Below are 24,483 nucleotides of genomic sequence, written 5' to 3'. Positions count from 1 at the left end.
CCAAACAATGTGTGCATATATGTAGTATTGTATGAATATGTATAGAAATGTTGTATATTAAGCGACTTAAGTAAACCATGCAACAAAAAGCTACTCGGGCCAAGAACTCTTTTGAGGTACCACAACATGCTGCTTATCAACTTCTGTACATCGGACAGATGTGATGGTGTACTAATTTTGTTGTCCAGTCAATGTAATAGGTGTCACTAAAGTCAGCAAAAAAGAACAGAATATATCGAAGCATTACAATTCTCTCTTCCGCATTTCACACATTTTTCTTTCTTTCCATCACACACATTTTCCGACACTCTACACAAGTTCTTCCTAGAAGCCTCTATTCAAAGAACCAGATAGCTCTAATGGATATCTCAAGGCATATTGTCTATTACTTCTATCTTTTTCTTCATGTTTGATTATTGTTAGAAGTATGTTTATGTGTTCTATTATTGATTCCCTGAGATTTCAGCAGTCAAAATTGACATTAGTTCACAAATGGATCCATAAGGGCCAAGAACAAATCCATTCTTGATTCTTGGGGTGAGGGCAAATCTCATAATATTAGTAGCACCAATTTTTTCATTTCTTCACTCTGTTGGGGTAAATATTTTCAGCTTGATTCTTATGCTTTGTCTTATTATTAAATCATAATAACAGTATTGGATCTCCTATAGCATTTTAGTGCTTTGTTTTGGTATTGGTTCTAACCAATTTATTATTGAGACACAAGACTCCATGGTTGTAGAATTTTCTTAGCTTAATGACTCATAAACCTGTTTTATTTTCTTTTCTCAGAGATTGCAGAAGTGTTTGCGAGCTCTTGGTTTTGATGTCATTGGGCATATAATGGCTGATGTCAGTAACTTGTGTCAGGTAATTGTAGCTTCTTTGGTCGTGGAAACTTTTTATGGAAAGAGTAGTTTCTTTTTAAGCTTATTAAGGCTGTATTGTATGTGTAGCATATAAAACCATATTCAGAATTATTGCATGAAGATTACTTTATGAAGTGGTCAAGGATGGGAGACGTGCTAATATTGTAGACTTCTAATGACCTGCTGTGGTAGTACAGATTTGTTATGCCCTATGTTGTTAATATCGCGATATATCGTCGATATATCGGATATCGCTCCTAGAGAAAATATTGGTCCATAAATATCGGTCAAATCGGCGATATTTTCCGATTTTTCCCGATTTTTAGCGATATTTTGATGCATCGGACCGATATATCGATTTTTTAGGGTTTAAATATTTGGGCTTTTGTTACTTCATGGGCCTAGTTTTTTGGGCTTGGTAACTTAAATTAGGTCTGAAATTGATCTGCCTCCACAACGGTCTTCTTCTTTCTTTTATATTAGTTCGTATTTGAACACTTTAGATGATGTGATGTTTTAATTTTGAAACTATATTTCTAAACTCTAATTAATGCATATTATATATATAATTCTAAGAAATATTATGTTAACCGCTATTTTGGACCGATATATCACCGATATAACCGATATATCGAATATCGGTCCTGACCGATATTTCGTATTCTGACCGATATAACAGCATAAGCCTTTTGGTCAACAATATACATATAAATAGAAATATATGTTATCTTTCAATTTTCACAAATACTGCCCTCAGATGCTTGCACCTCTTTTTACAATGACCTATCAAAAGACGGGGTTAATGCTGTATCTGACAAACACTCTTTGTGACTCCCTATCATAATAACGGATCAACATTGCTCCTTGACTGATAATTTATTTGATGATCAAATTTATGAATCTGTAAAGATAGCTCTTTTGACCCCATACCATGGAATCAACTTTGTTTTCTAAACCAGATGAGCAGGTTGGAGGGGAATTAGGAACCTTGTATTTAAGAATATATTTATCTGAGGATACATGATTGTGCACTGGTCTTTAGAGTGCTAATTCGTGGGGTAGTATGGGATTAGTTTCTAGTCTTGATGGATAATGTTGTTTTTTTGCATCATAGTTCTCTTGCAGCGGTCACTATTCCATAACCAAACAGATCATCTATATTTTGTTTCTGATGAATATTGATTTGATTTTTGGTTATGTATACATCCCTTATTTGCACTGTAACGGGATTAAATAACATCTAATGATGGAATGTGATTTTCTTTCTAACTATAGATGGCAAATGGACTAGGTTGACCCCGTCAACACTTTTTTTTTGGTCTTCTTATATTTTTTAAATAATTAATACATCAATCAAGATAAACTGTTATTAACATAACGATCCATCTTTTTATATATAAAACAGATTACGAGGTTCTAAATACTGTGAGTATGTTATGGGCAACTTTGAAATTGGCTTCTTTTTTAGCTACACTTTTTAGTGTTTTCCATTTGACTCTTTATTATACAATGTAACCTAAGTTGACCCTTTTTTTTTAATCATAAATGGGTTGAAATTACCCCCTCTACTAGTAAATACTTACCCAATAAAGGACCAAAGGTCCATGTTCTTTTGCAATGCCTGTTGCCTCCTATTTCGAATAATAATAAACTAGTCCATCAAATATCAACTACCATGGAGTTTTATTCTAATATGAGTCGGATTGTTTGGCCTTTAGTTTGTGCATATTTCTGTAAACCCATTAGCTATAGAGGGATCGTCAGAGTTAATTGGGATATCAAATGAAGGTATCTTAGTGTATTTCTGCTACGGGTTGGTTTGAGGGTGTTGCATTGTAAGATATATGGAACTGTTATTAATAGTTTATTTCACCTCCTTTCTATACAAGTTTTTTCCGACTTTTATGGGTGGTGGGTTGCTAGTCCTGCTCGTCATTATTTTCTCTTCCTTGTAACCTAACTTATTTTGTGCCCCCATCATAATATTATAATTGAATATCTGGATCCATTTTGGCATGCTTTTCTTTAATTGCAATATGAAAAAATGATTATTTATTTATACGTGAGCTAATTCAAGGAAAGACTTGGAAATGTCCAATTATAGAAAGTGAGTTGATTGTACACAGGATCTCATTCTGCGACAAAGTAAACCATGTCAGCCAAGTATTCAAGTATTTTCATATGGGCAACTAAACCTTGTCGCATATGTTCATGACTTTTAAGCTGTATGGTTGATGAATTAGCTGTGGATTAAGCCTGAAAAGCGTCCTTTGCAATTCAATTGGCTATCAAAGGCTTGATCATTTTAATCTGGAGGCTTACATTACTCTTTTTTATATCATTGTATCATCCTTAACCTTTATTGTGCTATAATATATAGAGTTTGCTTGGACCAATGGGGTTGATGAGTACTAGTCGTATGGAACAAGAAGCTGCTATACATACTTTGTCCACTTTGATGACCATAACACCTGCTGAAGCCTATGCAGAATTTGAAAAGGTTAACAGCACATCTCTATTTAGGAAAATTTTCAATAACTATCTGAATGAGGTCATCGTTCGGTTCTCACAACTTTTATGTCACTTGACATTTGAAAATTTCACAGCACCTGAAAAGTTCTCCTGATCGTGGTGCACATGATATGCTATCAGAAAATGATATTCAGGTGAGCATAATCTATCCATTTATCATATTTAAGTATAATATCTTGCTTATTATTTGAATTTGCTTACCATGATCAATTCCTTGTTGTTTTATAAGTAGAATCTACAAATCTGGATGATGAAGAGAAGTCATAAAACTTCAAATTTACATTTCCCTCAATGCTGGGTTAATATCTCTATTTGTAACAAAGGGCTTTTATGTTGTCCTTGAGCATTTCATAATGTCTATATTCATCATCCACTCTCACGTTGGCAGATTTTCCATACCCCTGAAGGGATGGTATCCACTGAGCAAGGTGTGTATATTGCGGAGTCTGTAGCTTCTAATAACATGAAACAGGCGAAAGGCCGCTTCCGGACTTACGAGAACAGTGACAGCATGGTGATGATCTTGTGTCCATTGATTCCCGTCTGATATAATTTCTTGAGCAATGGTAATGACATAAAACATGTTGCTTCTCGTAGGACAATGGCAACTCCACTTCTGGAAAGCGAGAGACTGCTGGTAAAGAGCGTGCTGGTGCCGGGAAGAAGGATATAGGGAAACAAACAAGGAAGCCTGGCAAGTGCTTTTTTATTATCTCTTTCTTTCACAAATTTAAGTACATTATTTATATTTTGCTCTTTATTTGGTCAATCTAGATAAACAGAAGACATCAAAGGAGGAGGCACGTGAATTGCAGCTTCAAGAAGAAGCTTATATCCGTGAGAAGGTCATGAATATACAGAAGAATCTTTCCTTGTTGCTGAAAGCTTTAGGAGAGATGGCTATAGCTAATCCTGTTTTCACACACAGTGAATTACCCTCCCTGGTTAGTCTCCTTATATTTCATATAGGATTGTTTATCTTAGGCGGCTTTAGTGTATAGCATTTTCTTTTGGTTTTATGTCCTAGTTAAGCAAACGTTTGTGCAGTCTACAAATCATATATTTCTTCAGCTTCTTTTTTGTGGTGAATCACATCTAAAAGCTACTTGAGGCGGCCTTTTGACATACATCTCCGGTGATCAAATTACCAACCGCATGTTGGGCAGAGGATGAGAGAAGAAATGAGTACGGTCGGGAAGTTGTTTTGTTTCTTTTGATGCTAGATTTACTTGAAGGGCACCTTTATAGTTGACATGCTATGCGATTACTCTTTGGTTCCATGGCTTCTTTAAAAATCATGACAATATCTCAAAGGCATCAAATGCAACTTTTTTTTGGCTTTTGTCATTATTGAAGATCTTTTGACCATGGCAATAGTAATACCTGTATAGAGTATATTTGTATTATTTTTAGAGAAGTTTAACCTTGGTAGCAGTAGGATAATTGCCGATCCAAAGTCAAGGGATGTACTAGCTGGAGCTTGGGGCTCTAAGAAGGCATGCTGCCTGTTTTGGTATAATGCTATTGTAGTGTCTGATGTACACTGCTATTTTTTTTGCTGCAGGAGAAGCGTCTTTACTCGCATAACCAATTAATTTAGTTTTGTTGTTTTATGCTTTTGGTTTCATCACCTTCTCTTTTCTTTCCTTTAGTCACTCTTTTTCCCTGTCTAGCTTTACCAAAAATTGTATCCTGCTTGTTCAACCTGCCCAAGTGATCATATAAAGTGACAGGCTCTCGTGTAGTTATTTGTTATTTGAATGCTTTCCAATTTTTATTTTTCAATTATGATATATTTGTGATCACATGTCAGGTCAAGTTTGTCAATCCGTTACTGCAGTCACGGATAGTTAATGAGGTGGCTTTCGAAACAGTGGTGAAGCTATCAAGATGTACTGCTCCTCCACTGTCTAATTGGGGTTTAGACATTGCTACTGCCTTGAGGCTAATTACAACTACTGAACCTTATGTTTCATGGGATCGTCTTTCGTCTCTTGGTGAGGGCGATCACAATGACAGGTCATCATTGAGTCTCTTTGAAAGAGTAATGCATGGCTTATCAGTATCATGCAAATCGGGCCCCCTGCCAGTTGATTCTTTTCGCTTCATTTTTCCGGTAAGTTTTACTGTTTGTTAAATTTACTGCGACGTTAGTCAATAGGCGATTTTACGGGATTAGTACTATATCTTGTGCTTCTTGAAAGACTAATGTTTCTTACTTGTTGCATTGTTTTTAAAAGATAATGGAGAGAATACTGTCATCTCCTAAGAAGACACAACTTCATGATGATGTACTTCGAATACTTTTTCTACATATGGATCCAGTATTACCCCTCCCTAGACTTCAAATGCTTTCAGTTAAGTTTCTACTTTTTCGGACTTTACATCTGCAGAATTATCTATATCATATTTTTTTTGTTTTATTTGCCATGACATCTGGATATTATGCTTCTTGGCAGGTTCTATATCATGTTCTCGGAGCTATTCCTGCCTATCAAGGGTCTGTTGTACCAGCCTTAAATGAGTTGTGTCTTGGTTTGCAACCAGAAGAAGCGACACCTGTATGTGGTATTTTTATTTTAGCAATGTATCATTTTTGCTCCATGCCCTTATCAGCCTAACTTTTCTTGACTTTATTTCCAGGCTTTATCTGGTGTTTATGCCAAAGATGTTCATGTTAGAATGGCTTGTTTAAATGCTGTGAAATGCATTCCAGCTGTATCCAGCCGTTCTCTTCCTCAGGACGTAAACTTTGCAACCAGCATTTGGATTGCCCTGCATGATCCAGAAAAGGTGTTGTACAAATAGAAATTTTGGGTTTTTGATCATGTATTAGATTGATTTGGTTTATATCATGTCTGCGCCACAATATTTTGGTCTACTTTTTGGAAATATTATTAGGGGTGACAGCTAAGCTTGTTTTGTTGGTCTCTTGCCCTAGATGGGTTGTATGTGAGGCGAGTCTCTGTCCCCAAGTTGCATTCAGAGTTAACGTTATACTCTGATCTGACCTCTTTGGTTTTTTGCTGTAACTTTGTTCTTAACTGTGAGACGGAACCTGAAGTCTAATAATAGAGCCCTAAAGAAGGTTTTTTTTACCTTAATAGAAAATCTAAGAGAAACATGTAAAAATTGCAAGTCAAAATGCATTGAGGTGGATCAGATATGGTGAGGCAATCAGGGGCAGGGTGGATCTTGAATAGGAGGGAAGCAGGTTAGGGGTGGGAGCATGGTATGGTTTCAATATGGGAAGTGCCACTTTCTGTCATGTGCACATCCTTTTATGTTCACTACATCGGTCAAGGGAGAGGGTGGCAATGAACCCCACTAACACGTGTTTCTTGCCCTAACAACTTGATGTGTATCATATCCTAGCTTATCTCCTGCCAAGTATCAACTTTTTAGTTTTTTGTGCTCTTTAATGCTCTGCAATTGTTTCTCTTCTTTTCTTTAGGAGTAACAGCTATAATGCTTCTGCCAGTTATCTGCTGTTAATCACCAAAGAATTTGCTTGTACATCCGATATGGTTTTCTATCCATTGTACCAATTTTCTGAATATGATGCTATTCTTCATGCCATGTGGTTTTCCACCCATTTTCCTTGTAAAATGAGATCCAGTTGGTTATAAAATTTAGTAAATAGGTTTATATGCTTGGTATGGCTGACTTGGTGTTTATCTTGCTCTAAAGTTTAACTTTGATGATGCTTATAGTCAAAGGCAGGTAAGCCACCTGAAAAGAAAAAAAGAAAAAACATAATAATGGCATGTATGTGTAGTTGTGTATAGATACTCCAGAAAACAAAATTGTTCTACTGATTGTGTCTGTTTATTTTATTTTATTGTAGCTCATTAGTGTAATCATTTGACCTAAAAGTCCATCACCCCCTTTGTTCCACTTTAGGCATCCCTTTTTACAGTTTAATGCCAGATAGACCACGTTCTCAGATTAAATATTGACATGTTGCATTTTGGCCACCAGGTTTTTCCATTCATCATACTTCTTGTATAGTTGTTTTCTAGCAGTCAAAAGGAGACACCTACCTACAGTGGAACAGAGGGTGCATTATTCTTCTCTCCAGTTTTTCAGGGATCCAGAATTTTTACAGTTTTACTTGAAATTTATTTGTTTATTTCGATCTATATGTTGCATTGTTATTTTTTCTGTCCATGCTCAGTCTCACCAAGGATACTGATATCATTGCCTTGCCTTTAGAGTCTAGAATCAGTGTTTATGATATCCATGTTATTTTGCTGGAGAGGCTTATTTGACAGTTCCTATATATTGTTCTAGGCTTACAACTATGTCTGTTTTAGTTATCACTGACTTTTTTGTGCTTAATTTTATAATTTACTTACATTTCTTTCGTTTAATGCTTATCGATTATTCAGTCAGTGGCTGAAGTGGCAGAGGATATCTGGGATCGTTATGACCATGAATTTGGGACAGATTATTCTGGACTCTTCAGGTCTCTTTCTCATGTTAATTATAATGTTCGAATGGCTGCTGCCGATGCATTAGCTGCTGCCTTAGATGAGTACCCAGATACGATACAGGTGACTTCCAGTTTCTATTTGGGTCTTTTAGTAATCTAAAAGTTGTTCTCTTACAGAGTGATTTTTGTTCAGGAAGCCCTTGCGACTCTGTTCTCTCTTTATATTCGTGATGGTGGTATCAGCGAGGACAACATTGATTCTGGTTGGTTAGGCAGACAAGGGACTGCATTAGCTTTACATGCAGCAGCTGATGTACTTAGAACCAAAGACCTTCCAGTTGTTATGACATTCTTGATATCCCGAGCACTGGTATTTGCTTTTTCTGCCTTGCTCATTTAAGCTTGTGATAGCTAGTCATTAGTTTCCTTCAAGACTTGCTTTAACTGGATTAGCTATTGAATCGAGCAACTTTATGGATGCTTTTAGTTCTTAATTTTCAATTAGCTTCATGGTACATGAACTTGTTCAGTAACATGTGCAAATAGTCTGGATTAGTGCTTAAAGTTATTTAGCGACATAAGTTTGCTTTCTTGGCTTATTTCTCTTCCTTCATTTGTCCTTATTAATGCCCTACTTTCTGCTTTTAAGGTTTTTTGAAAGTAAATGGCACCCTCCTCAATGTAAACAAATTTCTGTAGAAACAATTATTGTAACCAGATTCTCTCATATTTGAGGCTGTCGTTAGAACCATAAGGGTCTCTTATATCAACTCTTCTAATGCTGGGGGATGGGCCGAGTATTTCACAATTTTTTGACTAAAAGGAAAACGTCGAAGCACTCAGAAGAGGATATTGTCTTTCTTTATTCTCTGTAATCACCGTAAAACAAACATATTATTGCAAGTTTCTGACGTGTTTGGGTCAAACAACTAGGGAAATGCATAATGAGTTACTGGTTCATGAATTGTCTTAACTTGGAAGCATGCTTAGATTTAAATTATTGTATATTTTTTGATGATTTCAAATGCAGGCTGATACCAATGCTGATGTTCGAGGAAGAATGATCAATGCTGGTATCATGATCATTGACAAACATGGAAAAGATAACGTCTCCCTGTTATTTCCTATATTCGAAAATTACTTAAACAAGAAGGTCAGTGTATGATTTTGATTAGAAGTTTCACTTAAGATTAAGCCCTTAAAGCTAGGTAGTCAATAGTGGTTAGCCGTCCTTGACCGCTGGAAATTGCACTATCATGGTATAAAATTGTGGTATCTCTGTTTGCGGTACGATTTGCCGCGATTCGATTTGTTTTGATGTGTGATCCTGTGTTCTGATTTTGAGACTTTTATCACTTTATCACAGAAAACTTTATGTTTTGATGTTGAAACTCGAAACTTTATGCTTTTATTGAATTAATCTATCTGATATGAATTACATATATCAAGTACTTCACTTATATAAATATTTTTGGTTATTACAGGAACCACTATTTCTTTTCCTGCTATACCACCTCTTCTCCATTTTTTTTGTATAACAAATCCAGGACCTGACTCTGGTTATAGTTTAGCACTGTGATAACTGCGTAGCCTTAAATTTATATTTGTACTTTCTAATTCATCTTTTAACAAGTAAAAAACTGCTACTTGTTCATCATGTTCTGTTCTCTGATTGTTCTATCAGTTTTTCACTTTTTTTTGAATGATTTGCTGGCAATAGCACCGTTTTTGTATGTATACTTATTTTTTTGGTTATGATTCTTTCAACAAGGTCACCATGTTGCAAGCTTATGTCTGTCTTTACTGTATTTGTTACTGCATGTTCATTATTATTTTAAGCCCTCATTGTAGTACCTAATGTGTGAATGTTTTGATTTTTTTGGTCCTTTATTCTTGTGGGTTTCTGTCTTTTCTTTGTCCATTATGCCTTTCCTGTTTCCACAATTTTTTTAATTAGTATCTTGAATTCCTGCTCCCACTAATTTGACTAATGACTTCTATATATTAAATTAGAACCTTTTCTACTATATTCATTCATTGGCAAAAGGAGGGGAGGGGTGGAAGGGTGAACCCAATTAGGGGAAGGTCTTCATCCTTGAGGCAGTTTTTGATTGATAATACATGTTCTTTTAACGTCTTACCATCTAATTTTACCTCCATATTGGTGATTAGACTTGTGTTTATTTGCATTTGAGTCAACTTTGTTTTTTTATGCATGTAGGAAGTAGCTACATGATTAAATGGTCACTTGTGCAGATGATTATTAATACAACCATCAAAAAGATTTGTTGCTTCTTGAATATATTGAAGAAGGAATAAGTTATTATGTTTGCGGGCCTATATACAGATTTAAACACTTGTGCTTAATGAAGGGATGTATACATATGCCAATGCAAATGTCGGGAGTTTTCAGCACCTGTTATTGATTTGTGATTTTTATATACTGCTTTTTCATAGAATTGCTCAATTTTGATTTAACCTTTTTAGGCTTCGGATGAAGAAAAATATGATTTGGTACGAGAGGGTGTGGTCATCTTTACTGGAGCTTTAGCAAAACATTTGTCCAAGGTTTGATATTATTTCCTTGGCAGTCTCTTAGAAGTATATATATTTATTTACAGGTCTCTCGATGTTTTTTTTTCTTTTCTATTATAACATTTTCTTCTGAAACAGGATGATCCTAAGGTCCATGCTGTTGTAGAGAAGTTGCTGGAGGTGCTAAACACCCCCTCAGAAGCTGTTCAGAGGGCAGTCTCAAGCTGCCTGTCTCCATTAATGAAATCGAAGCAAGTATGTCTTAGTTTTGCTAATAGAAGTTCCTGGATTCTAGAAATCATTTATTAATGTCTGTTGTTTCTTTAAATTTTGTGATATGAAAAAAAAATAAAAAGTGACTTCATAACTACTAATTTTCACATGTCTACAACTATAAATGTTAACATTTTTTTCTTGTCTTCAAGTTTTGGACAGCAATGCCATTTAAAAGTGACTTTCACTTGGTTTTAGAGACTTCAATCATTCTTAAAGCTGCTAGGCTAGTTTCTCCTCTCTGTCAGTAGAATGAGATTCAGACACAATGGATGCTTGGCGTTTACTTTTATGCTATATTGTATTTGTCTATGTTATTTACACTCTGCGGGAGCTTCCTGTGCTAGATATTTTCTGCCGTTTCCATCACAATTCTATTACCAATATCTATTTCAGGTATTGATATTTAATTTGCTGACCTTAAGTTGTAAATTTGATCTTATGCTATCATTGGTTACTAAAACGTGAGACCACTGTACATTTATGTATTTCTCCCAGTTCTCTCTCAAAGGCCTAGTTTTAATTTTTTTCTGCTCCTGAAGTCGCTTTCACCATATGTTAGTTTTTATTCCTTCCACCTGCCTGCCCACTCTTGCAAAAGCCAGGGGTCTTCACGGAAATAGCCGCTCTATCCTTTTGGGATAGAGGCCAGTGTCTGCTTACATCTCCCCCCACAGACCCAACTTTCGATGGGATTAACCGTCTGTTTGGTGTGGTTTGGTGTATATCATGTGGAGTTATTATGTTCTGTAATCTGGCCTCATTGAATTTTGATGAGTGTTTTAATCTTGTAAATAATATCTTAAGATAAGTTGTCATATTGGTTAACTAAAATTTTGTATGCTTTATGGTTGCAAAAACCAAAATCAAAATTCAGAAATTTACATCTGAAGTAGAAAGTTAATGAAGCCTAGTCTATTCTAATTTCACCAACTTACTAGAACTATTTCACTATTCTGAACCATTTCGAGATATAATATTTTATGTACGTGAAGGTAATGCTTTTCTGGTTGGTAGGAAGTAACGAGTTTGGTAAATTATTTTTAATGTGTACTTCAGGGTGGACTTATATTATCCTTACTGTTTCATTTTTTGGCATTAGGAAGATGGAATGTCACTTGTTTCTAGGCTATTAGATCAGCTGATGAAGAGTGAGAAATATGGGGAGCGCCGTGGAGCAGCTTTTGGACTTGCCGGGGTTATAAAAGGATTTGGAATATCTAGTTTGAAAAAGTACGGGGTGGCAACAGTGCTACGCGAAGGACTTGCAAATAGGTTGTTCTTAAAACCCTCTCCGTTATATCCAGTCTGCTGTGTACAAAATCTAAATCTTGTTGGCTGCTCGTTGATTTTATCTTTTGCTCACATTTTTATTTTTACACTGTAACAAACAATTTTATAATAATATAAATAGTCACTTTTTTATAGAGAATAGGTAATTTCTCATAATACTTGTATATCTGAGGAACACTGATTATTAACTTTGATGAATGGAAGTTCTTTATAAACTATTACAACATATAATAATTACTGTATTCTATCACCAGTGAGGAACCAAATGAAAATATTCCTTAATATACTTTGTACTTCTGCAAATAGACCCATTAGCGCTATCATGAGGAATAACAAGATAGTAAAAAGCAAGGGACAAAGAAATATAGTACGCACAGATGACCATGTAGTAGGCGTTGTTTATATAGAAAGAACTAGTTTGATAACACAAATGAAAGAGAATATATGTAACCGATCCCATGGAAGAAGGGGGAATAAAGCGTATATATTATTTCATCTACAAAGGCTGAGAGGGGAGGGAACGGAGAGCGAGTCAGACTGCCTAGAGATCCCAAGGTGGAGAGAGATCTCAACTTTATGTATGGCTTTCTTTGATTGTGTTTGTGAAATGTAGAACTGATATGGACATTTTTATATTTTGGACATAAAAGTATGCCTCTTTACTTGTACTGATCAAAGAATCTTCTAAGAAGTTTCTAGTAACTCTTCTTTGTTAATATTGCTCTATTCTTTTTTCAGCAAAACTATGTATCTATGCCTGTATATCTCTATATTGTTAACTCTTCTTTGTTATTATTAATTGCTGCTCTGACAAACGTAATTGCCATAAATTTAGGAATTCTGCCAAATGTCGCGAAGGAGCTTTGCTGGCATTTGAGTGTCTTTGTGAAAAGCTTGGAAAATTGTTCGAACCGTAAGTAGCCATTTTCAGTTGGTTAATAATTTTGATTGGCATTTGATTCTTTCTTGCACTAAGTTGATCAATCACTGTTTAATAATTTTGTCTCTATGTCACAGGTATGTAATCTACTTGTTACCATTGCTTTTAGTTTCGTTCTCTGATCAAGTTGTTGCTGTTCGGGAAGCTGCTGAATGTGCTGCTCGGGCTATGATGTCTCAACTTACTGCACAGGGGGTGAAACTTGTTCTTCCATCACTTTTGAAGGTCCCTCTCTCTCTCTCTCTATCTCTCTCTCTCTCTCTCTTTTATTGTTATCAAAGTAGCCGTTCATGCATTTGTACATGAATAGCTTCATATGTGAAGCTTTGTAACTTGAACATTGTTTCAAGCATTGTATCTAACAAGCAATGTAATTACTATAATTTGTCCAACTATTTAAATATTGCTTCACATCGGATACTTCATATGCTATCCATTTTCAAAAGTTTTTCTTCGATTTTTACATACATTTGGAGCTTCACATGTGAAGCTCCGCAGATACACATTCAAATCAAACAATGTGTCATAATATTGCCTATACACTTGGTTGCTTAGACAACAAAACATACATGTGGAACTTCATATGAGAAAGCTCCACAGATTGACCTCGAAGTTTAAGGTGGTCATCTTCTTTAATGAGACGTTGTCAGGCCTTGTTGAATACAACAAAAAAACCCTTATCTTAGGAAAACACATTAATCATTACACAAACTCAGCCACCACCAAGACCTTCCAAGACCTTCCTCTGCTGGTTTCCATCTTCTTCACCGCCTCCATCTCTGGCCTCCCCCACAGTCACCGCCGGGACCAAAGTTGTAGGATAGAGATCGTAAAAAGGGGTTGCAGGTGAGGTTTAGGAGGGGAGAGGTTTCGATTTGGATATGGGTTTAGATTTCCTGATTGTGCGTCCTAACTGATGCCATTTTCGATTTTGATGACGGAAAGAACACAGCACACACACAGCCGCCACCGAATTTCCATCTTTTTGTGTTCTTCCAACTGAAACAGCTTCAGAATCAAACTGAAGAGAATGTAAGAAGATTGTACGCTGAAAATATGGAATGAATCACACGTCCTAATCACTCTCTGAATTTTTGCTTGGCGCTGGTTTTCAAAATGGCAAGGATGAGTGAATTTCTCATTATTCCCCATCAACTACTTTTTTGTTTTGAAAGAGGCCACCCTCATCTAGCTTTTTACAAAATTGTCACCATTAATCTTGTATCTTGATGAAAAAGATCTAGTGGTTGAGGACTGTTTGCGCCTCCTGAACATTTTTACCATCCTCACTTGGAGCTCCTTTATATATTCATATATATATGTGTGTGTGTTGTCCAAGACGTGCATGAATTCATGTAAGGTGCACATAGGCCCAACCACCGAGTACAAACTTGGTTCCTCCCTCTAGGAACCAATCTCTACTGGAGTCATATCGACTTTGTTCTGTTTCATGTCTTGTACCCTCTCAAGCCTCTTTGACTTAACCATCCTAGAGGCCATGTTTTGAGAGCCAATTTTGAATTATCATCTTATTGGCGTTCTTCATCTGAGAAAAATATCATCCATCTTTTTATGGTTTATGCCTTGATGATAATTTCAGGGTCTGGAAGATAAAGCTTGGCGGACAAAGCAGAGTAGTGTTCAACTTCTTGGAGCTATGGCATATTGTGCTCCACAACAACTATCTCAATGCCTACCTAAGATTGTTCCAAAATTGACGGAGGTACTTTGGACATGAAGAGTACCTATGGCACCTGTGTTTTGACTTGCTTCTTTCGTTAAAAGAAACATAGGTTATGGGTCTAATTATCTTCTGATTGATTCCAGGTGCTAACTGACACTCATCCAAAAGTGCAGTCTGCAGGGCAGACAGCACTCCAGCAGGTATCAGTATATTGTATAAGCTGTCTACCGTTCTGTTTTTTCTGTGCTTATGAGTGGATGTAACTCTTCTTTGTGATATATAGGTTGGTAGTGTGATAAAGAATCCTGAAATCGCTTCCCTTGTTCCAACTCTTTTGCTGGGTCTCACAGACCCCAATGACCATACAAAATATTCCCTTGATATTCTTCTTCAGGTACGACATGTTGCTTTTATTGTTATAATTGACTTGGTAGCTTTTCTTAATTTTGTTGGGGGCTTATCGATGTTTTGCAGACAACTTTTATAAATTCCATTGATGCTCCTTCACTTGCCCTTTTGGTACCCATTGTCCATCGTGGATTGAGAGAGAGGGGTGCTGAAACTAAAAAGAAGGCTGCACAAATAGCTGGCAATATGTGTTCATTAGTCACTGACCCAACCGACATGCTTCCATATATAGGATTGCTTCTTCCTGAAATTAAAAAGGTATTTTGTATGTATATTGTGCTGTATGTAGAAAAATGTGACCTTTTCCTGTATTGTTGCAACATACTGTTACTAATATACATTTTTTTGGGTAATGGTGATACTAATCATGCTATTGCTATTTAATAATTTACTTAAAAACAGGTTTTAGTGGATCCAATCCCTGAAGTTCGGTCTGTAGCAGCCAGAGCCGTTGGTTCTCTGATAAGAGGGATGGGAGAAGAGAACTTCCCAGACCTTGTTCCATGGTTGCTAGACACACTCAAGTCTGACGGTAGTAATGTTGAACGCTCTGGTGCTGCTCAAGGGTTGAGTGAGGTCAGAAGCTATTACCTTTTACGATTGTAGTGGTCACAAGCCTTCTTTATATTTGTTTTTCTTATATGGTATATATTATTTAATTATATATGGTGTTACTTTTGTATCATCTACAGATCTAATAAGTTTAAGGGGGAATTTAGCTTATTTTGTTTTACGTTTGAAGTTTTTGTTGAATCAGCGTCTTTCTTAGCCATAGATTCTTTGGATGTAAAATATATTCTGGTTCTCTTTTGATTTTCAATCTATGGATAGGTATACCTAGTTTAAAGGATTGGCCTGTTTAAGTTTTCGTTGAACCAGTGTCTATTCCCGTCTCTAGGTGGTTGCTGCTCTTGGCACAGAGTACTTTGAGCACCTTCTTCCTGACATCATAAGGAACTGCTCTCATCAAAAGGCGTCCGTGCGTGATGGTTATCTGACACTTTTCAAGGTGAGCCTTTTTTTTAATGGTTGAACTGTCATCTTTGTATTTTCTCTTTCAGTTATACATTTGCTACTTGTTTTCTTGCACAATAAGGTTATTTTTCTTGTAGTATCTGCCAAGATCATTGGGTGTACAGTTCCAGAACTACTTGCAGCAAGTCCTACCATCCATATTAGATGGTATGTATTGTGTTGGGATACAACTTGTTTCAGGACATTCTTATGCTCTTTCTTTCTGTGTGCGAGTGATTGCTTAAAAGATGCCAACGTAACAATTTTCTTCTTATAATACATTTGACTCATGCACTTCTCCTTTATTGGGCATATGATTAATATGCACATTTGTCATCAGGTCTTGCGGATGAAAATGAATCTGTACGTGAAGCTGCACTTGGAGCTGGGCACATACTGGTTGAGCATTATGCTGTTACGTAAGTTGTTTGATTTAGTTGCAAAAAGAGGTGGCTTTTAACATGTTTGGTACTTTGTATTTGCTGATGTCCTTGTATTAATGGTTGTTCTATGAATGATTAGCATTTCTAACAATTCTACTTGATACCTCATCTCCAAACAGCCACCATAAATGTAAAAGTACAAAAACAGAACACTTGACCTGGCAGAAAACAGAGAAATAATTTACCAACTGGAGTGCTTTTTTAGCTATTTATGCCAACCAGTGTAATCTCTTTTTGCATTTTAGCAAATATGTTGGTTGTTTATGAACAAAGTGCCAAGTATGATGGTACAGAATGCCATCAGGCCCATCACAGAAATGATTATAAAAGGAGTAAAATCATTATCATGGTCATAAGTTGATAGTTTGAAACTGTTTTGGTGTTTTGTCCATTCTGTGTTTGTACTTTGGCACAGTTATGAGACTGTCACTTTATCTATGACGTACTTTCTTTTTATGTCAGGTCTCTGCCTTTGCTTCTTCCAGCTGTAGAAGATGGTATATTCAATGATAATTGGCGTATCCGTCAAAGTTCTGTGGAACTTTTAGGTGATCTCTTATTTAAGGTATAAGCTCCTCATCTTTCCTTCTGTTATTATTGGAACCAATTATCTTTATTGAGAATATGTATTTTTTCCAGGTTGCTGGCACTTCTGGGAAAGCTCTTCTTGAGGGTGGTAGTGACGATGAAGGGGCCAGTACTGAAGCACAAGGGCGTGCAATCATTGAGGTACTTGGCCGAGATAAGCGTAATGAAGTGCTTGCTGCACTCTATATGGTTCGAACAGATGTCAGCCTTTCAGTTCGTCAGGTAGGATATTATCGGTGTTAACATTACGTGTTCCATGTCCAGTTGAGAAGCCACATATCTGGATTTTATTGCGAACCTGAACCCACTGACTCCCTCTGTAGGCTGCCTTACATGTGTGGAAGACTATCGTTGTAAATACTCCAAAAACTCTGAAGGAGATAATGCCAGTTTTGATGAATACCCTTATCTCTTCTCTTGCATCATCATCCTCTGAAAGGCGGCAGGTCTGTCATTTTGGTTATATGTGTTTATAAACTCATACATATGTTATACTTGGAAACTAAATTGTTGCTTATTTTGTAAGGTTGCTGGACGAGCATTGGGTGAGCTTGTTAGGAAACTTGGGGAGAGGGTTCTTCCGCTGGTTATTCCTATATTATCTCAAGGCTTGAAGGACCCTGATTCTAGCAGAAGACAGGTATTTAATTCCATTACCCAATGTCTCAATTATGTTATTGCACTTGGTTTATTCTTTACAATGAAAGAAAGTACTGCATTTAAAATACTCGGTTTAGATTATGTTCAACTGAGATAGAACTGGTATATGCTACAAATTTGGGTGACAATTGTGTTGCCTCATGCCTAAATTTTTCGTAGGACTGCAAGAAGAATATAGTTGTAGTGCATGTAATGAAAAGGATAGTGAATGGCATCTTGTTAATTCTTTTGTAACTCATAAGTACTGATGGTGATGACGTCACCACTACGTTTTCATGTACCAACTAACAAAAGGATTTAGCAGTTTATACCATATAATTGGATCCATGGCTTCTTGTGCATGTGTTAAAATACTAGTTTGGCAGTATTTTTTCTGGAAGAAGGGGACGGAACCCCTTGGAAAAACTTTATTCAGTAGTTTGGCAGTATCCGCTTGTGTATTTTGAGTTTCTTTTTTCATCAAGTAGTTCTTGAAGAGAATTGCCATTAATTAGTTCAATGATATAATAAACAGGGTGTTTGTATTGGCCTAAGTGAAGTGATGGCCAGTGCTGGTAAGAGTCAATTAATAAGTTTCATGGGCGAGCTTATCCCAACCATCCGTACAGCTCTTTGTGATAGGTACATCTATGTTTTTATCTTTTTCTTCCTTTCTTTTCGTTATTCATGATATATATACAATTTCGATTAATATTCTATGAGAAATTTATATCTTCTACAGCATGGTCGAGGTTCGCGAGTCTGCAGGAGTTGCTTTTAGTACACTGTACAAGGTACTCCTAGCATATTTTGGGCACATCTTTTTATTACATGATGTTGTACTCTGCTTATTTTATTCTTTATATATCTGTAGAGTGCTGGAATGCAAGCAATCGATGAAATTGTCCCAACGCTTCTCCATGCCTTGGAAGATGATGATATGGCGGATACTGCCCTTGATGGCCTCAAACAAATTTTGAGGTATTAAGGAACCCAAATTACTGGACAAGTTATAGGTTGCCGAGTCTTATTAGCTTCTCTTATTGAAAACTGAAATGGCCCCCATTTTATGACAGTGTCAGGACTGCAGCTGTGTTGCCTCATATATTGCCAAAGCTTGTTCATCTCCCTCTCTCGTATGTGCCCGAGAATTCAGGTTTTCTTATTTCTTGGACACCTAATTTATGATGCTAATTGTTCATGGAAACGTGATTTTCAGTGAATTCAATGCACATGCTCTGGGAGCTGTTGCGGAGGTCGCATGTGCTGGCCTAAATGTCCATCTTTCAACAATTCTTCCTGCTTTGCTCTCTGCAATGGGAGATGATAATCATGTGGTATGCTACTCTGTTCATATAGGATGCGTTTGGTATCCAGACAGGACAAAACAAGACAGAACAATTGTTCAGCGTTTGATAAGACAGAACTAGACAGGACAAAATGGATAAAATGACTAATTTACCCCTAATGAGTTGTTTATATATTTTGATTAATTTATGCAATTTATTTAGTTATAACAAAATAAATATTTTTTATTAACAAAATATATCATATAGAAAGTTTTCGTCAAAACGATTGAAATGGCACCAAAATAAAAAGTTCATGTAGTTTCTAATTTTTATTTTATACCTTTCTATATTATTGATATTTAATAAACTATAAATTAACCAAAATATAGAAACTGTATAAAAATAATATTTCGAGGTCAGTAAAGTGAATTTAAAGAGAGCATACAATACAATAAATAAAATTTAAAGAATGAATAAAATGTAAAGAGGGAGGCGTATTTGATGTTTTAGAAGAGAATTAGATTTTATTTTGAAGTTATATTGGTGAAATGTAAGTCTCTTCCATCTTGTTCCATGGGGTAGGGGTGGAACACGCCTGTTCTACATAAAAGTCCTGCCAAACGTGGATGTTCTTTTCTTTCTTGTCCAGTGTACCAAACGCACCCATATACACATGAGTGATCTTGATATGGCTTCCATGCTAAATTGTATTTTTTTTTTGCACTATAGGAAGTCCAGGATCTTGCAAAGAAGGCTGCAGAAACTGTGGTCTTGGTCATTGATGACGAAGGGATAGAGAATTTGATATCAGAGTTATTGAAGGGGGTTGGGGATAACCAGGTAAAGGATGCTGAAAATCGTAACCTCACTCCATCTCTTTATCTCTCTATCTCATACATGCTGTTATTACTTGCAGGCTTCAACTAGGCGCAGTTCTGCGTACTTAATTGGATATTTCTTCAAAAACAGTAAATTGTATCTGGTGGATGAAGCTCCAAATATGATATCCATCCTGATCATTTTACTAAGTGACTCAGACTCGGCTACTGTATCGGTATAGTTCGGTTTACCTTATTGTTCTTTGCCGTCCTTTTTCTTTTTTCGTGTACCTCATCATGTATATAACAGGCTGCATGGGAAGCACTGTCAAGAGTTGTTAGTTCAGTCCCCAAAGAAGTTCTACCTTCATATATAAAGTTAGTTCGTGATGCTGTTTCCACATCTAGAGACAAGGAACGTAGAAAGAAAAAGGTGAAAATATGTTCATTATTTTGCTCTCCTTTTACCGTTTTGGATTAATGAAAGCGTGCATAACTTTTTTTTATGAGCATGCGTGCATCCTTGTAAGTTGTAACACTAGAGTTATTTGTTGATTAACGTACAGGGTGGTCCAATTGTTATACCTGGGTTTTGTCTTCCAAAAGCTCTTCAACCGTTGCTTCCCATATATCTTCAGGTACTCCTCTATCTTTGTGTAAGCTTGTTTAGATGTTATACACAAACTTTTCTTGCACATCTCACCTATTATGCATCTAAAAGTGACTCAAAATCGAGCTCGTGTAAAATAAGGTTAGTCTGCTATGGTTCTGTAGTTTAAAGGTAATAATCTAGATTAGTTTCACCGGACACACCCATAGAAGTAATTTGGTCCAAACATTGGAAGCTATTCGTTCAATGACAACCCTGTTATACAGGTGCAATTTGGATAAGATGGAAAAAATTTAATGTAGACGCTACCTGGTCCGAACAAAAAATCATTTTAACCCAATCCATGTATGGATGTACTTTATCCCATATCCAACCCTACCCAAAATCATACTTCCTCCGTTAATACAAGCGTCGTGCTGCTAGGCGAAGCAGTAGAATGCTGCACCCAGATGGCGAAAGTCCAGTAGCCGAAAGCATCACTAGCTTACGCTTTGACCCGAGTAACATGGGCACGTGGAAACAAAATGATTAAATCAAAGCATTAAACTAAGAAAAAAAAAAAAATTTCTAATCTATTTGGAACAGAAAAATGACTAAATCGGATGAAAAAAGAAAAAATTTCCCGATCCAAAAAAATAAAGAAATGTAAAAAATGCCAGACCATCCCCTATTTCTATGYTATCCACTTTTTCAATCAAAAATTCGGGTATCAAAGCTAATCCGACGAACCCATCATTTGAATCAACTAAAGTAACGAAATTAAATGACCACAATGAAAAAACCGTGTAACAAATGTGTAATTATTACACCTTTCAGTTAAATGAATGACAATTCTACCCTTAATGAATTAGGAAACCTTCTCTCTCTCTCCCCCCCCCCCCATCTCATCAACTTTGAGATATTCTGTCATAATTAAGGGGAGAGCTGGAAATTCAGTAAATTCTACTTCATCCGTCCCAAAATGAGTATACCTTCAAAAGTAAGTTCCTACTTTCCAATTCTACCCTTAATTATGAGATGGAGAAATTCATTACTCTCTATTATTAAGGCTAAAATTGTAATTTAGTTGATGGACAAGTGTAATAATTATACATTTCTAAAACTGTGTTTTTTTCATTGTGGACATTTATTGTTGGACGGAGGGAGTAACTATCTATCTTGGAAAGTGGATACTTATTTTTGGACAAACTTAGAAACGTGAACACTTATTCCTGGACGGAGAGGGGGGGTAAAATTAAAGTGGTTTATTTGGGTCAAATTTTGGCTGGACAGTTGAGAACTAGGGTCTACCAAAATGTTATATGTTATTTAGTATGTAAATGAAGCATCCGAACAAATTTAAACTCACTTATACTGTGCTACACTTCAATGCACGGAAATTCTGATGCATGATGCATTCATATTTTTTTTCATTTATTGAACATAAAAAACCAACTTGACCAAACAACACAACCTTTGGTGCAAGAAAAGTAAATGTTAGAAAGCACAAGAACAAGAAAGTTTCACGTACTATACAAAAGTCACAACATAAAACTTGTAGTTACGAAACGAACCCAGTAAATCCCACGCGAAGTGGGGTCTGAGGCTACTTGTGATTTTGAGTAATGATGTGAATCTTCATTTTATTCACCGGCACAACCAAATTGCGTGGCTTAAAGTTTTAGATGGGTCTTGATGTTACTTGTAGTTATGCATGTGATTTTGGATGATGGTTAAAAGTATATTGGTCTCTAGTTGATGATTTGGATTTGGCATTTTGTGTCTGCAATTGTTTACTTATTCCTTGCAATTTGATTAGGCTTTTACTGAATCTTTCAGGCCTCCGTTGTTCAGTCTAATTCGGAGCGTATCGACACATTTTTTTTAATATTCTGGACTTTTAAAGCCATGCTTTTTATGATTGTTAAATCTCTGTTTTTTTTTTTTTTTGAACGTCAGGGCCTAATAAGCGGGTCTGCAGAATTGAGAGAGCAGGCTGCTCAGGGTCTTGGAGAATTAATTGAAGTAACCAGCGAAAAAGCACTCAAGGAGTTTGTAATCCCTATTACGGGGTAAGTACCATCCTATTATGCTGATGGTGCCTTTCTTTTCCGCATTTGAATAGTCTGCTGAGAATTGTTACTGAAAGTGTGTTTAGATAATTGAGATATCACTTAATTACATTATAATCATATAGGTCATCTGTTTTAGTGATATATCCATCCCAACATAAGTGCCCACAATGAAAAAGGCACACCAATTTAGAAAACTGTAATTATTACACTTTTTAATGAACTAAATGACAGTTTTACCTTTACTTTTTTCCATCTCATAATTAAGGGTAGACAGGGAAAGTATGCAATCATTTTCAAAAAGTGGACACTTAATTTGGGACAAACTGAAATAGAGATTGGAACATTTATTTTGGGACGGAGGGAGTAATACCTTGTCTTCATTTTCAGTAACACTACAAATATTCTATCTTCACCTGCCAATTTGATGATAATCTTTCTGCTCGTCCTACTCTAAGGGACATACACAGAACTAATGTTCTATTATGCGTCTCCTTGTTAATCTGTTTCATTCAGACTAGAGATGCAAAAAAAAGCCCAGGCTTATTCCAGGCATCTAATCCTTTCAAAAGCTCGAAAAAAGGCAGATCTGGCCTATCCCACCCAAACCCCGGACCCGAAAAGGCCTGGGCCATTTTTTTGTTTACTAAAATCGAGCTTGGAAGGTCCGGGCCCTGTGCATCTCTAATTCAAACGGTGCTCGGTTTTTCAATTCGCTAATTGATGGGATTAAGCTTTCTTTATGGTCTTCGTTTTTATCTTCTGTATTATAATGGCTTTCTGGTTGAAGGCCTTTCTCGTTTTCCATACGCTCTTAATTCACCCGACGGGTATGCCAAGTAATAAAATTGTCAATTGCTTATATCTTTTACAAGGATTTCTATACTTGTAGGAGTGTCTTCTTTATTTTTATTTTCCTTCCTCCGTTATTTTATTGCTTGACTTCTGTTTTCTACTTTCATCATTTTCAGGCCTCTGATTCGAATTATAGGTGATCGATTCCCATGGCAAGTGAAAAGTGCTATTCTGTCGACTTTGACCATCATAATCGCAAAGGGTGGGATGGCTTTGAAACCTTTTCTTCCACAGCTACAAACGACCTTCGTTAAATGCTTGCAGGACAACACCAGGTGAGATTTATTTTGTTATGCATCTCTCGAGAATTATCTTGGGAAACTGTTCTTTTTCTCTTTTTCTCTTTTTCTCTTTTTCCTCCCTTTTTGTTGATTGTTATTGTTGTATAAATCACTTACCTCGGCGCTAATGTCGATATGACTACATGAATATCGATGCAGGACTGTTCGTTCAAGTGCCGCCTCAGCACTCGGGAAGCTTAGCGCTTTAAGTACCCGAGTTGATCCTCTAGTTGGCGATTTGCTTTCCAACTTGCAGGTTACGCTTGTTTTTGTGTGTGTTTGTCTTTTAACCTTGTGTTTGTCATAATCCATAGATGGTCTAACGTTGATAAAGGCACATATTAACAGGCATCAGAAGGTGGCGTTCGTGAAGCAATATTGGTCGCTCTTCAAGGTGTTGTCAAGTATGCTGGGAAGAGTGTTAGTGCTCCCGTTAAGACCCGTGTCTTTGATCTTTTGAAGGTGATGATATACAATGATGATGACCAAATACGAAGTTCTTCAGCAAGAATCTTGGGAATCTTATCTGAGGTTTGTGCCATTTAAACTGCATATTTTTACTGTGAAACTGTTTAATTCAGCGTCCCTTGACTCTCTTTTTTTAATTAATTGTAGCATTTGGAAGATGATCAAATTTCTGAATTACTAGAGGAACTTCCAGATAAAGCTTCATCTCCTAACTGGTCTGCTCGGCATGGTTCACTTCTTACCATCTCATCCATGCTAAGACACATTCCTACCATAGTTGCAGCATCTCCATCGTTCACAACGGTGGCGGACTGCCTCAAAAATAGCTTGAAGGATGAAAAGGTTTTGTCAAGTTTCAATCATCATTGTGATATTTACTCCCTCCGTCCCAAAGTAAATGCCCATAATGAAAAAGGCGCATTGTTATAAGAATACGTAATGATTACACTTTCTAATTA

The 24,483-nt window shown here is 36.4% G+C and overlaps 1 protein-coding gene across 2 annotated transcripts in view; it reads left to right on the top strand.

Moving 5' to 3' along the window:
- Positions 1 to 24,483, top strand: part of LOC112508755 (protein ILITYHIA) — a 36,213-nt gene that overhangs the window by 9,402 nt on the left and 2,328 nt on the right. The window contains exons 12-55 of one of the 2 annotated variants that reach the window (XM_025113496.1): positions 793 to 870; positions 3,250 to 3,369; positions 3,476 to 3,535; positions 3,790 to 3,915; positions 3,999 to 4,095; positions 4,176 to 4,345; positions 5,215 to 5,517; positions 5,642 to 5,758; positions 5,861 to 5,962; positions 6,045 to 6,194; positions 7,793 to 7,957; positions 8,030 to 8,206; positions 8,867 to 8,989; positions 10,324 to 10,404; positions 10,510 to 10,626; positions 11,747 to 11,919; positions 12,773 to 12,850; positions 12,955 to 13,102; positions 14,478 to 14,600; positions 14,705 to 14,761; positions 14,845 to 14,955; positions 15,036 to 15,227; positions 15,372 to 15,545; positions 15,868 to 15,978; positions 16,082 to 16,151; positions 16,324 to 16,402; positions 16,889 to 16,991; positions 17,066 to 17,236; positions 17,338 to 17,460; positions 17,541 to 17,654; positions 18,189 to 18,295; positions 18,396 to 18,447; positions 18,528 to 18,634; positions 18,730 to 18,789; positions 18,873 to 18,990; positions 19,672 to 19,782; positions 19,859 to 19,996; positions 20,071 to 20,193; positions 20,327 to 20,398; positions 22,309 to 22,421; positions 23,393 to 23,551; positions 23,717 to 23,813; positions 23,906 to 24,088; positions 24,173 to 24,367. In XM_025113496.1, coding sequence (XP_024969264.1) covers positions 793 to 870; positions 3,250 to 3,369; positions 3,476 to 3,535; positions 3,790 to 3,915; positions 3,999 to 4,095; positions 4,176 to 4,345; positions 5,215 to 5,517; positions 5,642 to 5,758; positions 5,861 to 5,962; positions 6,045 to 6,194; positions 7,793 to 7,957; positions 8,030 to 8,206; positions 8,867 to 8,989; positions 10,324 to 10,404; positions 10,510 to 10,626; positions 11,747 to 11,919; positions 12,773 to 12,850; positions 12,955 to 13,102; positions 14,478 to 14,600; positions 14,705 to 14,761; positions 14,845 to 14,955; positions 15,036 to 15,227; positions 15,372 to 15,545; positions 15,868 to 15,978; positions 16,082 to 16,151; positions 16,324 to 16,402; positions 16,889 to 16,991; positions 17,066 to 17,236; positions 17,338 to 17,460; positions 17,541 to 17,654; positions 18,189 to 18,295; positions 18,396 to 18,447; positions 18,528 to 18,634; positions 18,730 to 18,789; positions 18,873 to 18,990; positions 19,672 to 19,782; positions 19,859 to 19,996; positions 20,071 to 20,193; positions 20,327 to 20,398; positions 22,309 to 22,421; positions 23,393 to 23,551; positions 23,717 to 23,813; positions 23,906 to 24,088; positions 24,173 to 24,367 — 5,448 coding nt within the window. Of the gene's footprint in view, positions 1 to 792; positions 871 to 3,249; positions 3,370 to 3,475; positions 3,536 to 3,789; positions 3,916 to 3,998; positions 4,096 to 4,175; positions 4,346 to 5,214; positions 5,518 to 5,641; positions 5,963 to 6,044; positions 6,195 to 7,792; positions 7,958 to 8,029; positions 8,207 to 8,866; positions 8,990 to 10,323; positions 10,405 to 10,509; positions 10,627 to 11,746; positions 11,920 to 12,772; positions 12,851 to 12,954; positions 13,103 to 14,477; positions 14,601 to 14,704; positions 14,762 to 14,844; positions 14,956 to 15,035; positions 15,228 to 15,371; positions 15,546 to 15,867; positions 15,979 to 16,081; positions 16,152 to 16,323; positions 16,403 to 16,888; positions 16,992 to 17,065; positions 17,237 to 17,337; positions 17,461 to 17,540; positions 17,655 to 18,188; positions 18,296 to 18,395; positions 18,448 to 18,527; positions 18,635 to 18,729; positions 18,790 to 18,872; positions 18,991 to 19,671; positions 19,783 to 19,858; positions 19,997 to 20,070; positions 20,194 to 20,326; positions 20,399 to 22,308; positions 22,422 to 23,392; positions 23,552 to 23,716; positions 23,814 to 23,905; positions 24,089 to 24,172; positions 24,368 to 24,483 lie in introns of both variants that reach the window. The other variant, XM_025113495.1, reaches the window with a different exon arrangement.

This window comes from Cynara cardunculus (genome assembly GCF_001531365.2).
Source record: "Cynara cardunculus var. scolymus isolate 2C chromosome LG 3, CcrdV1, whole genome shotgun sequence".
Lineage (NCBI taxonomy): Eukaryota > Viridiplantae > Streptophyta > Magnoliopsida > Asterales > Asteraceae > Cynara > Cynara cardunculus.
Note: the sequence above shows the minus strand (reverse complement) of the source record. Positions and strands in the feature narration are given on the sequence as shown.